Raw genomic sequence first — 14932 nt, forward strand, 5'->3', positions numbered from 1 at the left:
CATGTGCGAAGGTAAAATAGGTAGTAATCCCCATAACTTCATCATGCCCTCCATCAACTCCAGCTCCAAGCCTGTATGCGGCTCGGAATATACCCCAACCTCTCCCCGGTGCCCGGGAAACACCCTCCAGATGCAACCTGCAAATTATATCCTAAACCAATTCCAAAGACCAAAAACCCATAATGCGCCTAAGAGGTATCAAATGGGGTGTCTGCTCTAGACAACCCCTCTAAGAAAATATATCGCTCTTCTTTTTTGCCCTCAAGAACACACCTCCCGTAACTCCATGCTAGTAGTGATAATAGTGATGCCAGATCAATGACCGCCTTATGCCGTAACGCCGTTATCGAAGAATCTTGACCACATGCCCCGGCCCGTCTTGGCCCGCTTTGTTTTGCTGTGCCCATCCTGAAGTTCTCGGAGCTGATCCGGGCTGATTTCGTAGGGTAGTCGCGCCTTTCCATCCTTCTTGTTGTAGTACATGCCTGCAGCCGGCTGAGGCATATCCAGAACGACCTCGACAGGAGACTCATAGAGGTCGCTGCCTTCGGGGTAAACATAGGGCTCCCCCAGATCCGAGAGGGGGTGTGCTCGACCGCGAGTGCTGTCGCGAAGAGATGGAAGAAGCGTATGAGCTGCTCGAGCTGCCTGTGCTGTATACGAGGCTCGGTGGCGTCGAGGCGTCGTGCACGAAGCGGACCGTCTCGGGTGCCAGTGCAGCCGCTGTCCTCGACCTCGAGTTCCCCGCGAAGAGGGTGGCGTGGGGTACCGGGTCGTGACGGCCCACCTCTCGGCCTCCTGCTGCTTGCGCAAAGTCTCCTCCATCTTGCGTTGCATGCGGCGCGCGTGCTTAGCATCAACCTCAGCCCGAATGGGCGACAGGAAAGGATCCAACTGGCGGTAGAGGTCCTCTTCCGTGATCCTCAGCTCCCAGTCGAGCAGGAACAGCAGCTGCTTCTCCATCAGGTTGACTTCAGTCCGGCTGAACCCAAAGCTGTAGCCCTCGCTGTGGATGGCGCTGTAGTTGGCCCAGTGCTTGTTCTTGGGCGAACTATCGTTGAGGTACTTGGCTGCGAGAATGAGAGCAGCGAGGAAGATGCGGTGCGTGGTGCAGCGAAGACCCTTGGCCATCGGCTGCAGCCGCGACTTTAACCTGTTAAGGTAGACCAAAGTGGACATCAAGGTAGGCACCTGGACGTTGGATGAGACAACCAGCTGCGTGATGAACTTCTCCAGGGTGGGAAGCCCGGCGTCGTGGCACGGGATGGCCTTGGGTGACGGCGTCCGAGGCGGGGTGGCGAGATGAGTCCTGTTCTGGGCCGGCGGAGGCATCATGTTGGGGTCGCATTGTATAACGCTGTAGGCGGCATCGGCCAAGTAGGAGATCATGGCGTTGCTGACAGGCTGGTAGACAAACCGCTCGAGGGCCTCGGCGTTGAGCTCCTCCATGGTCAAGCCTGATATCGACGCCATGGTGACTGGTGTGTGTGTGTGTGTGTGTGTGTGTGTGTATGTGTATGTTGTATGAGATAAACTGCAAAAGCAGGCGCGACGTTGAAATATGTCGATGTGTTTGGTGTGCAAGCAGCTTCGCCAACAAGGGGTAGTCTGCTTTATGTGTGTTGGTTATCCAAAGGTATGGATGTAACAAGAATGCTCGAGACGGAACAAGAGAGACCGAAAAGAGCAAGTCTGGGGAAGTGAGACTGGGAGGACTATTGGTAATATAATGAATGATCCAACAGTAGCAAATATGCGAGTGGGTGGTTGTATGTGTGGTTGGGTGTGGTCTTATGAGAGTGTAGTAAGGAGTGGATGATATGTATCACGCGGCGAGGGGCCTGTACTCATATGCGACTAGCAAAGTGAATACTACTTGTAGTAGTGGGCACGGGACTGGGGCTGCGAAGAGACAGCTCTCAGTTACAAGACAGGAATGCGGATGCCAGAAGAGACCAAGTAATCCCCGCTATAAGACCCGCTGGCTTGGCCACGAGGGGGAGGATAAGGAATTATAAGAGATGCAGGAGAAGGAAAACAGAGCGATCCGAAAAGTATCTTAGAAAGATACGTGGTACGGTGACGCCAGTCAGGACGAGGCTGAGCCGAAGGACTGAACTAGGATGTTGGTGGGATGGGGGTTGATCGACACGAAGTGCCTGGGCTGGGCTGGACCCAGAGAGTCGCAGTGGGAATGCGAGGTTGAGATGTGGGCTGTGGGGTCGCCTTTAGGCGGTGGACGCTGGGCGCTGGTGGCAGGCTGGCGCACGACAGGGGGTCGGTCGAAAGTACTGCACGAGTACCTGATGCTGTTGCTGCGTTGCGCAGGGGCTTTCCTGGGCGTAGGGGGGAGCTGCGTCAGTTGGTCAGTCAGCCGGTTTTGTCCGACAAGGGTGTCTCAGAAGGCCCATTTGCCATCGCTGGGTGGCAGGTGAGAGTGAGCGAACAAGTATTATCCCACCCTCTTCAGTAAGATACGGTACTTGGTTCCTCTCGCCCTCCCTCTCCCGCACACACATAACGATGGTCGGTGCATAATGAGTTGACTGATTGGATTGACTTACCAAGAGGTGACAAGCAGCTTATTGAACCTAGTTTGAATAAAAGGGCAATACGTGCTGGCTAATTGCCGTAGGGCCGTGTGTCGGGACAAGATGTGGCTTGTAAAAGATTGGTAGCAATCAGGCCCCGATGACGTGGGGTCGGTCGGGTCTCTCTCACAAGTCGTCGTAAAAGTCAGGTAATAATAAGTGGTGGCGGGAAGACGGAAGTGGGTGCGGCGAATTCAAGATTAATCCAGAACACCGAATGTCGCAGTCAATCAGAAAGATTGGGATTTGAGATAACCGACAAGACGGTGAAGGAACCCGGAGCCAGCGGAAAAGCCTTTTTTCGATTGATTGCTGTTTTGACTGGTACTCAGAACAAGTCCGCCTGAATCAGCAGATTTGGTCAAGTATAATATCCGAGCCTCTGTCGCCGCCGTTGGTTTCCTCGGGGTTGGAGCCACAAGTAGCCGTTCACTTTGCCACTGGCGGAGTCGGTACGGAGTAAGCCCAGCGGAATCAAATCTTGGGTCGAGGCTCCAGATAATGGCGAAAGAACGCGCAACAAGACTTCGTATCAAACAACGTAAGAATGCTCGTTTCTGCGTTGCGGGATGATGCCTTGTGGGTTTCGTGGGCCGTTCCGAAAGATGCACAGCCTTGGTCAGATATAAAAGCTTTCTTTCGTTCTGCCTTGCAAACAGTCCTGGGCTGTGTGCGTATGTGTAATTGATTGGTGTTGACCTGGCAGACACCAAAAAGGAACGAAGCCTTCCAGGTAATCGTCGAAAAGAGGCAGCAAAGGGCGTCTTGGAATGTATGCGGAAATATTAATTAGATTTCGGGTTCAGACTGGCCTGAGTCTGTACAAGATGGGATAGGAAAAAGGATCGAATCGTTCACGGTCTCGTAATCGAGTCGGGGCGGAGGGGTCGAATGTTTCGAGTCCGTAGCTCCACGGAGTGAACCTAGGTAGGGATGAAGGGGATGCAAAAGAGAGCGGGCGTCTTCTAGACTCTGGATGGAAAGGGAATCCCTTGGCTTGGGATGAAGAAAAGAAGTTGAAACAAAACACCTCTTCTGATGGCAGTCACTAGTTTACGAGAGGAAGGGACAGAATATTGGTATCGAGGAATTGGAAACGTCTGGATCTCATATAGTTTGATCTTGTTCTCAGACTTTCCCACGTTGGATACTACTGGATACGACCAGGGAGGCATGAAGATCCAACCGATATGCTATTTGGAGAACTCCTTCGGCGGCCTGTCTCCGGGGCCCTCGGTCCCACTCAGACAATTGGGCGCGAGATGCCCTCCTACTCACAATAACAAAAAAGCGCTGTTCGAGCATCCGGCAGGGCCCCTGGCCAAGATGCGCGCCCCTTCCCCCAGAAGGCCGGCGTTAGCACGACTTGAATGGCTAAGAACTGCATTTTACCGACCCAGCCCGGCCATGGCGCCGCATAATATCTTAGATGAATGGGTGAGCGCGTCGGACAGGCAGTTGAGTCGCGCATGAATCATTGGCTGGAGTGGTTCGAAGGCAGCTCGACTTGAAACAAGCGAGTAGGGGTAAGGCGTTTTGGCCAAGCGTGGTGTGTACCAACTAGTCCTCATACAGCCATACGCAGGCGAGGGTTACCTCTGACTTACCGAGAGCCCTGGAGGGCAGTTGAAGCCAAGTCAAGCCCGGTAGGCTAATGGCGAATTAGACGTGAGAAAGCCAGCGGGACGAGGTAGTCTGTGGCTGAAGCTGGAGCCGGCGCGAAGGGAGGCTTACATAATAACCAAGACAACCTTGCAACCTAGGTGGTAGCTGGCTGTCAACCTTGGCCAATCAAACCACGCCAACATGCGCAACGTCAACCTCGCGGGAAGGATTGAAACGGGACAGACATCGAATGACAGGGCGCGTATTGGTGGGAGCCCCTACGCAAATGGTAGGCGCGGGCTCAGAGAGAAACACCAACATCGGCCACAGGAATGATTGACCGTCCCGGTGGCAACTTGATGAGCCAGCCCTTTCGCGGCATCAGCCCATCATCAACCAGATCGTCGACCGCCAAGACATGACGGGAGGTGGCGTGTGCGCCCCCGCCAGCCATGGCAAACCCAGACGCCAGACGCAGGAATGTTCAGGGCCTCGCACCTTGCGCGTGGTCGCTCGCTCTCCATGCCCTTTCGCCAAACCCCTCTCATCAACACCATCAGCCGTAACGACTGTATGCCAGTAATAAGGCATTACGATGCAAAGTTCGAAAAGCGGTATGTAACCCGACCCCGCCTTGGGTTGTGGCAGAGGCGTGGGTCGTTCAGTGACCAGGCCATGCCTTGGACTTGCACAAGGATTTGGGGGTGTAGGGGGTTATGCGTGTGACCCGTTGAAACGAAACGTCTGAACTATCGTGCTACATACATCCCATTCCCTACTCGTACCGTCGTGTTGGCTCCTCCAATTTTCCCACCCACTTTGATCGTGACCGATTCGGCCTTTGGGCGCGGGACAGGCACCACAATGGCGCCCCGACGTCGTATTCACCATATTGACAGGGCATTGCGCATCGGAAACATCTCCATCGCCGTCTTCAATATTATGGTCCAACAGGCGGTCGCGGCACGTTCGGCAGGTCGGGGCATCAATTGCCCCCATACCGTCGGCCGTCACTCGTTCATCATGCGGAGCAGTTATTTTACATGCAGGTGAAAACTCAACCTCACAATCAAAAACCCACTCACCACGACTTGCGGCCTCGTATCACGATACATTCATGGTACCAGCAGAGCACGTCCTGCAGCTGCCGGGACGTGCGGTGATAGTCATTACTAAGTAATTGGTGAACGGCTTGATCATGGACAATGACGATGCAGCTCAATTTGTTGGTCTATGCGGCTACATACACGTCCGTCTGCCGTCCAGCGTTGTTCAAAGATTGGATCTGCCCCTGGTTGGCGGATGAAGGAGGTTGAAACGCAGTCAATTTCTTTTAGTATGGCAGCATGTCTCTCACTATTACACTAAGAGATGAGTCTTCTTGACTGATTACGACATTTGAGGAAATTCGAGCGCCTTCGCTGCTCTCACTTCCCCTTTCATGTGTCCTGGACCCCTGAATGGCCCGTCCATCCGCATTCCAGCTGATAGACCGAAGCCGAAACCTAGATGGCCATATCCCGTTGTGGCTTGAGGCTTTTCGTCTCCATGACATCCCGTCAACCTTATCAGTGGCTTTTCCCCAGACATCTGACCGAGCACCAGTAGTCCGAGCGTCTCCTTGCCCCTGACCCCTTGCACCTTGTCCATCCCATCTACGATTTTTAGCGAGCTGCGGCTGGAATGACCTGGCGCATCATTTGACAGGTGGTTGAGTAACCCTTTCCGGCGCACAGAGTAGCGTCAACCCCTGCGCTTTGGTGATGTGTCAAAAAACAAGTAACCATATGGCTTCTTTTCTTCCCTTTACTGCTGAATGATGAACAAGGCATTATAGTTGGCTATCGAAGTTGCATTCCAATCCCCCCAATCGGAGGCGGGTTGAAGTTGTACAGCACACGTACATGAATGAAAGCGGCTCGTGAACCACGGCATTGCTCAGAGAGAGGGATGATTCGTTCATCCCTGACCCCTGAACCGTGCAGCCGATGCCGAGCCTTGAAAGTAAGCCCACATCAACTCTATCAACCTTCGGCAGCCAGCAGCCTGGTCTCTCTTCAGGCAGGCCATTACACTTAGCCACATAAGGATGGAATAATATCATGTTTCTCTCTCTATATCGTTGCATATTGCTGACAGCCACATCCCGTTTCATCAGGTACAAGCAGGATACAGAGGTCGATCAGGCATAGCCGTTAGCGGCCTTCATAAAATTAGCTTCCTAGTCGAGGACCAACCCCGCAGGAAGCATTATGCGTTGTCCACGGCTTGCATCCAACGTTATGCCTGCCAAATCCAGCCATCGTGATAAATTCAGGCTGCTAAACACTGGGGACTCGGACCTCACCGCCCTGCAAGTTAAGTGCATCCCCAGATTTTCTTCTTCTTCTTCTGCCTTGGCGGCTTCACCCGGCTCTTGCTGGCAGTGCTAGTCCAGGGTGGATGGATGGATCCCGCGATGCCCGATGCTACCTTCCATCATCTTCCAGGAAGGGCCGTTTTCTTTTCTTTACCAGTGGCAGCAGCATGAATGATCGCGAATGATCGCGAACGAAACGGAAGCGGCGGCCGCCCTCTTCGGTTTATGAACGGGGCTAGGCCCGATGCGGTGCCCTCTGTCTCGGAGAAAGTCGGTGGAACTGGTCTGCGCACGCCGCCATTGGCCGGAGCCACTTCGAAACGAAACGTCCAGACCAGCCAGGCCCAAGCCGTCTACGGCCAATGACGAGACAGCCATCGCGAACTACCCCGCGAAATGGCGAAATCGAGGGAAAAGGGTGCGCGTTCCTGTTGTGGCTGAGGGCCTCCCTGCTTTATGCGTGTCTCTGGTAAGCCCTGTATCACGACTCATTCATTGCCCGCGTGCCTTGTCATACATTTTGAGGCCTCTTGGTCGTAGAAGGGGTGGCACGACTTACAGAATAAACATCGCATAGGATTGCCAAGAGGAGTATGGGTTCACCCAGCCTGTGTATCCACGGTGTATCTCTTCTCTTGCCGACGTAGGCAGGCAGTGAACACCTCCATACCAGACTCAAACAGCACGTTAGCTAAGCCCCCGGCCCTGCCTTCCACATGCACATATACGGACAGAACTGGTAGCTAGTCAGCAGCCATTGACAGCTGAAGTCCTAGCAGCCCTGGCGTTTTGCCGACAAAGCTGGATAGGTTCATCCAGGGGCCTACCGGATCCCCTATCGCCATTCCTTCCGCGCTCATCTAAGACTATTCACGAACGGTACTTTGTTTTTTTTCTCTTCCTATTCGGCCGAGCGCTAGCTAGCAAATAGGTACCAGGCCATTCAGCTCTTCAGAAGTAAACACGCTGTCTTAGCTCTCAGCCGAGGATCATTCTACATCAACAGTTCTAACAACTTTCGTTAGCTTCAATAATGCGCTTTTCTTCTATGCATTGATTTTCCTTGCTTTTCTGGTAAATTACTCGCATCCCCACATAAAGGGGGAAACGCGCCACATGACTCTATCAGGGGGCAAGACTCGACTCGACGACTGTGGCTTGAAGTCGCTGGCCCTAGGAGGGGCCGCCAATCAGGACTTGATCGCTATGCCAAGCTGCCAAGTCTCCATCGCCAGCCGATCACGAAATACGGTGCGCCGATCTGCAAAGGCCCCTAGAACAGGCTGGTGGTGGGGTGGGGGACGAACACTCCCTATTCTCATGTACTCGCCCTGTACACACTCTCACTCACCTCTACATCGCCATGCATGCAAGGCCCACAATTCCAATAGCCCATCTTATGCCGCGTTACTATGTGTGTAGGTAGTGGGAGAGATAGGCCGAGTATAGCGCATGGCGCATGGCACTATCTTCAACGTTACTGCCCATGCAAGCTACTGTCTGCAAATTACTACTTGCATATGCAGGTCCAGCAAAGCAAAGAAGCCGCCCGTGCCCAAAAAGCACAGAGCGCTCTAGCCAGCCACCACCACTACCTAACCTACTCCATTTGACGGTTACCGCTCCGTGCCAACGTTGCCCATCGTGGTGCCATCTCACTAACTTGAGGTGACTAACTAACGCAAGCTCGGGGTTAAATGTCCGTTACCAGTCATCGCGTTCTAGCTCGCTACTCGCTCCATATTCCACTTGCTTTGGGGGCCGCTGGTGACAGACAGCAAGCAGCATAGGAGTCGCTAGAAAAGGTCCGGTTCGGCAGCGGCACACACGGCCCCTGAGCCATGCAGCTTTCCCAAGGCCTAACGAAGGGGTTTTAGTAAAGAAGACGGGATGAAAGACATGTGGCCAGTAGCTTCGGGGTCGAGTGCGAGTGATCGCCGAAGCCCATCTATGGATCAACTGTAAGTAGTTGCGAAGGAAAATGGGGAGTAGGGAGGGGGGCAATCAGGCGGGAAACGTGGCCTGGGGGCTCTTGTGACCACTAGCAAGTCGTTCTTCGAGAAGAGACTCCATACCCGCATGTGCAGATGGCAGAGAGAGAGAGGGAGAGAGTCGATCAATGAATGAAATGTCTTGGGCGAGATTCAATGGCGGACGAACGGGCAAAGGCGCTGGCGTGGTTGCTGCATCGACCGAAATCGGCACTGCTCCTCTCGTGTCTTACGAGCTGCAGTGGTTCCTTCCAATTTACTGATTTCCAAGACACGCATATATTCAACGACGGACACTGCGCGAGCGAGTGCGCGCATTGCATGGGTTCGTCCATCTCGCAATACGCCTCGCCTTCCACGGCAGGCGGCAGATTGGATTGGGGGCGGACGTCTACGTGAGCGGCTCTTTTGGGGCTGAGGCGGCTAATGTTAGGAGCAATTGACCGGGGGAGTTTATTCCCGTCCTTGCCAGTCCTTGCCAGTCCTTGCATTTCCGTCATCTTTTGAAGATGCACGTTGCCATTCAGGCTTGCTGGAGAAATGCATCGATGATCCCATGTTTCATCTCGCGCGCAGCGACGGACCGGCCCCCATACATATCAATCGGTCCATATCGCATCCAGCCTAGACAAATCTGACGAACTGCAGATATCCACAAGTCAGAAGTCGATGTGAACCAGACAAAGCGCCAATGCAATACACACGATTTGCCGCGGTGGGACTCCCGATGGAATCTGCAAGGGGGGCGGGCGCTTGCGGAGGCCAATCGAACTGCCAGTACGCTCTGCTTGCACTCTTGGTTTGCAGGGGCCCTGGGCGGCATCTCTTTCCGAGATATTAGATGCGGCTGCACGGCCAATTGCCGCCGTCATGTACGATTGTCGGTCGCGGTTATCAAGGTCTAGTTTCTATATTTGACTTTGGCAACAGTCTGTTCGTTTCAAGTTGTGAGCGAGGTTCCCCCGGGTCTAGAACGTCCTTATTCCCTGCGAGCGGTTACGTAGATTTGGGTGGAATTGCTTGCTGCTGGTATGGACTGGCGCGAACACATGCCGCGCGGGAACTGTCAAGGCTTCTTCCGGGGGCGACGACCCGCGTCATGTCTCATCCATAGGCTCGTTGCTGGGCTGCGATGGTTCATTGAATGCATCGGGGCGATTGATGGGTAAGATCAACTTTGGCGGCTGGTTATCTTCGTCATCGCTCCCTTCCGCGTTGACGTGTCCGCGCCAACGTGCCAAGCACTCTACTCACTACTGGCTTGCCTCCGGCTCTGAAGGCTCGTAGCAACCACCCTACTGCATGTCTTGAAGCTGAGTCGGGCTCCTTACTTGCGACAGATGTCTACTTGAGGTGCCCGGCAGCAGTTGAAGATGGCTGAATGGGTGTAAAGAGGGCGGTGTGCTGACTCCTGCCACGTCAATTTATGTTGACCGAGTAACCGTCGTTATTTTTTATTCCGTGTCTTACGAACTAGAATGTTAATAAACTAGAATGTCAATATATCCAGCAACTCTAAAACTCCTTAGGTCGCACCAAGAGTCTGTGGCTGAATACACTCTTGTCGTTACGTTCTCGCGTCCTTGATCGTTTGACACTTGGCACTGCGGCCATCATAGTGCTACCAATGGTCACAAATACCAGCAGTTCAGGTACATCAATGACCTAACTAGGTATATGGCTTTATGTGAGAGGGTATTCTTTCACCGCATCCTTGCACTGCCGTATCGTTTACAAGGTAAGGACAGATAGGACTCGGGCCTTAAAGAAATATGATGAGATAGGCATTGCAATATGTGCTACAATTATCCGGCCATCCCTAAATGTGCCCCTATCCATTCAGAACATCAGAAGCACCTAGCTCAAGCTCTCCTAAGCAAGATTATTCAAAGTAGGCACAGAAAGTAGCGGTCTAATACCCATGATTCCTGGATCGCTTTGTCCCGCATCTTTTCTAAAGAGAGTCGATACTGTTCTGCTGATAGCCACAATTTGTTCGTTTATTCTTGACATTCACACGAGTGATACAATGTAGCGTGCACTATGGCTATTGCCTACTTTTGTTTTGACTGTGTAAGGATGGTAAGGTCGTGGCCAGGAGCCAAGGGATTATCCCCAAGTGATTCTGCGCTCCATGCATAAAGCCAGAAAAGGCATTACAGCTCGTGCCAACAAGAAACAGAAACGAGTGAGTATTTCATCCAGTCAAGCGTTCAGTCCCAGTCAGCCCAGTAAACGTTTTATATCTAGATATCGTCCAGGACTGCATGTGATTATAGATGAAGCCCCCATAACCACTAGCGGGATTCGAAACTACACCAGGCACTTCACTATGAGAAGCAAGCGACCTTCAGCCGTCAAGACTGGCTCGCTCTGCCAACTACATCAAAAAGCTGGCCACATCTGACCAAGGGAGTCGCTAGGCTTGATACCGAGGCGACTAGGATCTAGCGGCAACGGCATTTAGTAAGGTAATGAAACTTTTCTAAGCTGGAGTTCTACTTTAATTATATTAATTAATAATATAGATAGATGGGTTATTATCTCTGATTCACGACTCGTTTTACTATTAGGGATCGTGACCGCCTTAGGGGTAACCGGCACCCGCCATGTCGTATAGATCTAGATAAGTTGCGGGGGAAGACAGCTTGCCTCTTCCCATCCATGATTTCAAACAAGGCTTTTATTGCTGATCTCTTTCTAAAGGTCATGTTGGTAGGGCTGTCATCAATCGCACAAACGAGCCTCTACACCCCCTAATTGACATAATTCAGCGCTATTCCTCGAAACAAGGACGGGCAGCTCAGCTGCTAGTTTAGGCATGCTTTTATTCCGCTAAGCCGCTTTAAAAGGGGGAAGGACCGGCAACATAACATAAGTAAAAGAGAGTATAAAAACCTGCTAATACCTACCTTTACCTTCTAGCTATTAATTATATTTAATCTTTTATTTAAAGGTAAACTTAGCTTAAATTTCTAAGCTTTATCTTAATAATACTTTTATAAAGAGGAGACTTAAAATATAGCTATTAATAATATTTAAATAAATAATCTAAGGTATAATATAAATATTCGAGTAGTAAATTTAAATATTAAATATAGTGTAGTAGCCCTTTTACTTATACACGCTTTTAATAAGAGCGCTTTAGCTTTTATAAACCTATATAGACACTGCTGGTATATAGGCTAAACTAAGTTACTCATTGATCTTTGACTGCCGGGCTTGGGATCTGTGAGGGAACTCTGTGCGATCCATCTCGTGATATGTCACAAAGCTAGTCAAAGTCAGACTCTTGTATAGCCCCATAGCTATCAACCTGGGACCAGGGCTGATCTCGTACAAAAACAGCATTGATACAATCGGATTGCTTTACTCTGTAGAGTACAGATATCTTAGCAGGCAGCATCAGGCCATCACGGAGCCAGCCGCCGGCCCATCAGCTCGCTTGCTTTCAGCCAGGAGGCCAAGAAGCTTACCTCGCCAAGTAGACATACATGTTGAGTGACACATAAACAGCTAATCGTGAAGTACCAAAATGTCTTTTGTCCGTCTCGCTGTTGAAATCTAAGGCCGAAAGAGCTACGAGCAGAAGGCCAAATTATAAAGGGCAACCAACTCCTGGGTTACTTGTTTCTATTGGCCAGACTACCTTGAAATGTGAGATGCAATGGATGTGAGGACCAGATCCCCCATGGAAGTGTAGGGCAATGGGAATGTTTCCCTCGGCCGAACAAGGCAGTCTTTCAGCAAGTTGCTGTAAACTATCATGTTTTTGACAAGTCAATTTTGCTGCTGTGGCAACTGCGAACGGCGTACGTTCGCTCTGAAAGGTCATTTTCTACTGAGTGTGGGCGATGACAGCATAGCCCCTTTCGCCTCTTACCTTGCCTGATGCGAAGAAAGCTGGCAGGCTGGAAACCGTTCTAGCATTCGAACGCTTGATGAACATCGGACTGGGCCAACTTATGCGTAGCAAGTCTCCTCCCACGTATTGGGTGCTAGAACGAAGACTTTCTACGATATCCACGATTCTGTATTAAGATTCTTGCCTCCTTAGATTAGGAGACAAAATTTGCGGCGCTATACATCGGATTATATGGGTATGTAGGTGATCGACACGTCAACCGAGGCATCGGAGTGTGCAGGCATGACTAATACCACAGGGATAACGTTGTACTTCGTGTGCTATCTCTTACGTCGCAGAGCAAATGCGTCTCTATGGTGGCTTATCTGTGCTCACTCAGCTTGTCCGCCCTTTTTATGCTACCATGCAATGGAATCCGATGCGGTCAGGCGGTTTACCGCCAAAAGCCCGCCATCATCATAGTGGCGTTGATTTGATTTCCGTAGCTGCCGTCCATCCAAAGAGAGAAAGCGAGCTGTCGACTTTAGCAGGGGAGTTCTTAGGCGACCTGCTGATATCCATCTGCGATCGGAAAAGCAAGGCCTTATTGTTGTGGGTGGAATTTAAGATTCAATAATCAAGAAAGTATTTGTCGTATTGCTTGTTGTTGATCAATCCACTTTGTCCTTATCTCCAGGGCAAGGAATTGCGGTACCGAAGGGTTGGTACGCTCTAGGGTTCTTTTGTTTACCGACACCCAAGTGCCAAGCAGTAAAGCCGCCAGCATGTGCTTCAGCAAGGGCAGCTGGGTATCAGAGCGTCTGCACTCTTTTCAAGCGGTACGGAGCAGCGAATACGACGTTATGTATCTGGGAATAGAAACCGCACGGAAATATCGAACACATACCAAGGACAGGCCGAGCCGAAGGTGGATGAGGCCGAGCGCCGAGCAAGCTAGGCGTGAGGAGCTGCTGTTGCCGGCAGCCGCCATTTGCTGATATATGACGACACACCTGCCCACAATCTCTTGCTTCTTGCAAAATCTGCGGCACGACTTTTCTGCCTGTCCCGATTGATAATTGTTGTACGGCCCTGCTAGCCTGGTAGCCGTAGCAATGATCTTAGCTCAGACTTTAGCAGAGAAAAGCAATGAATAACTATGGATCTTGCAGCTAAACAGCCACCGGTGCTTCTTAGTCGGGCTCACATCCTTCCCGCCATATCCGTTCTTGTTCCTGCATCGCATTTCGGGACGGCCTGAGTCCCATTGAATAAGGCAGATAGAGTATACGGCCAGACAGGCTGATAGAGATGGAGGATGTGTGAGAATTCCACGTTGTATCGAGGTCTGCATCCCCGCGTGGGCCCCGGATGGAAGGTGGTGGGTGGTTCGACTATGTGAACAGATGATCCCCCATCGTGATGCCGGTTGTAGGCGACGAGGAGTGAGTGCTCGTATCTCTTGGGTCTTGGGGAGTCGGGGAGACCGGCCATTCCGCAGTGGGTATGGCGGCCACGTTTGGTCGAAGGCGGGCTGGCAGAAGGCAGAAGGCAGAAGGCAGCAGGCCGCAGGCAGGTCGTCGACTGGCGGGGGCTGATTGAGTTTTTGGTTCTAGCGTCTGTTCGGTTGTGCAAAAGGCAGGGTATCGGGTATTCTGCCTTTCTAGCCCGTCATCTCACCCATTCCGCGGAGCCGCAGTGGGCCGGGCTGGTGGTCTCTGCTCGGAAAACCTGGCAACGAGCACGGGCACGACAGACAGCTTCACAAGAAACGCAAATAGCTGACAGCAGCTTAGACAGCCCAACAGCCACTCGGCCCACTTGCGCTACCACCCTCGCTACGTCACGCAGTGGGCTGTCAAGGACAGACATCCAATTCCCTCAGAGCACCTAGTGCCTAGGGATGCGCTACACAACATCACGAGGCTTAGGCTGCTTTGCTCTGCTGTGCTAGACCAGAGCGTTCCTGGATTGGGGGTCCTCAAAGCGTATATGCCTTATGCCTCATGCCTTCTGCCTACAGGCTGCCCAAACCCCTCCAAAGACAGCAGACGGAGATCTTCTCGCCATTCTCCTCGCATTCCGAATCTAGAAGGGCCTTCTCCGCGGCCGAGCCAGGGTTCGCAGGGCGACAGGGGTCGTCGCTGACAGGGCGGCGAATGCTTGATTTCTGGAGGGGGAGTGCTGATGCCCGGAAAATGCATGTAGATTACCCCGCCAGCATCATCTGTCATCTCAATCTCCCCAACCTTTTCAGATTTCCGGCTCGTATGGGTGTCTGCTCAGGTTTCCGCCAGGTTCGTATCGCCCAAAAGAGGCCTGAAAAGGAAAGGTGGTGGTGTCCTATTATTAACCATCACTAAAGGCCTTTCGTTTTTCACGAGCTTGCTAGCTGCTGTTCACCAGTCGCTATGTATTTACTTGCATACACGAGCCCGAGTGGGCCGTCGTCGTCGCCCAATCATTCCGGATGCCGCTGGGGCTGCCTAGACGAGCCATGCCCAAGTCGGGCTAGCAACACCGTCTGCTATTCTGCACCGCG

The 14932-nt window shown here is 52.1% G+C and overlaps 2 protein-coding genes across 2 annotated transcripts; one reads left to right on the forward strand and one right to left on the reverse strand.

The window, feature by feature from the left end:
- Nucleotides 1-327: 327 nt before the first annotated feature.
- On the reverse strand, nucleotides 328-1473 carry PG998_013833 (Cyclin; the record flags this gene model as incomplete). The annotated part of the gene is made up of 1 exon (XM_066880649.1): nucleotides 328-1473. One exon carries the CDS (start codon nucleotides 1471-1473, stop codon nucleotides 328-330), a length of 1146 nt encoding a protein of 381 aa, XP_066724788.1.
- Nucleotides 1474-6726: 5253 nt separating this feature from the next.
- PG998_013834 (uncharacterized protein) lies at nucleotides 6727-6921 on the forward strand (the record flags this gene model as incomplete). Its single annotated transcript, XM_066880650.1, has 1 exon — nucleotides 6727-6921. One exon carries the CDS (start codon nucleotides 6727-6729, stop codon nucleotides 6919-6921), a length of 195 nt encoding a protein of 64 aa, XP_066724789.1.
- Nucleotides 6922-14932: the final 8011 nt, after the last annotated feature.

This window comes from Apiospora kogelbergensis (assembly GCF_038363985.1).
Source record: "Apiospora kogelbergensis strain CBS 113332 chromosome Unknown utg000009l_segment0_segment0, whole genome shotgun sequence".
NCBI lineage: Eukaryota > Fungi > Ascomycota > Sordariomycetes > Amphisphaeriales > Apiosporaceae > Apiospora > Apiospora kogelbergensis.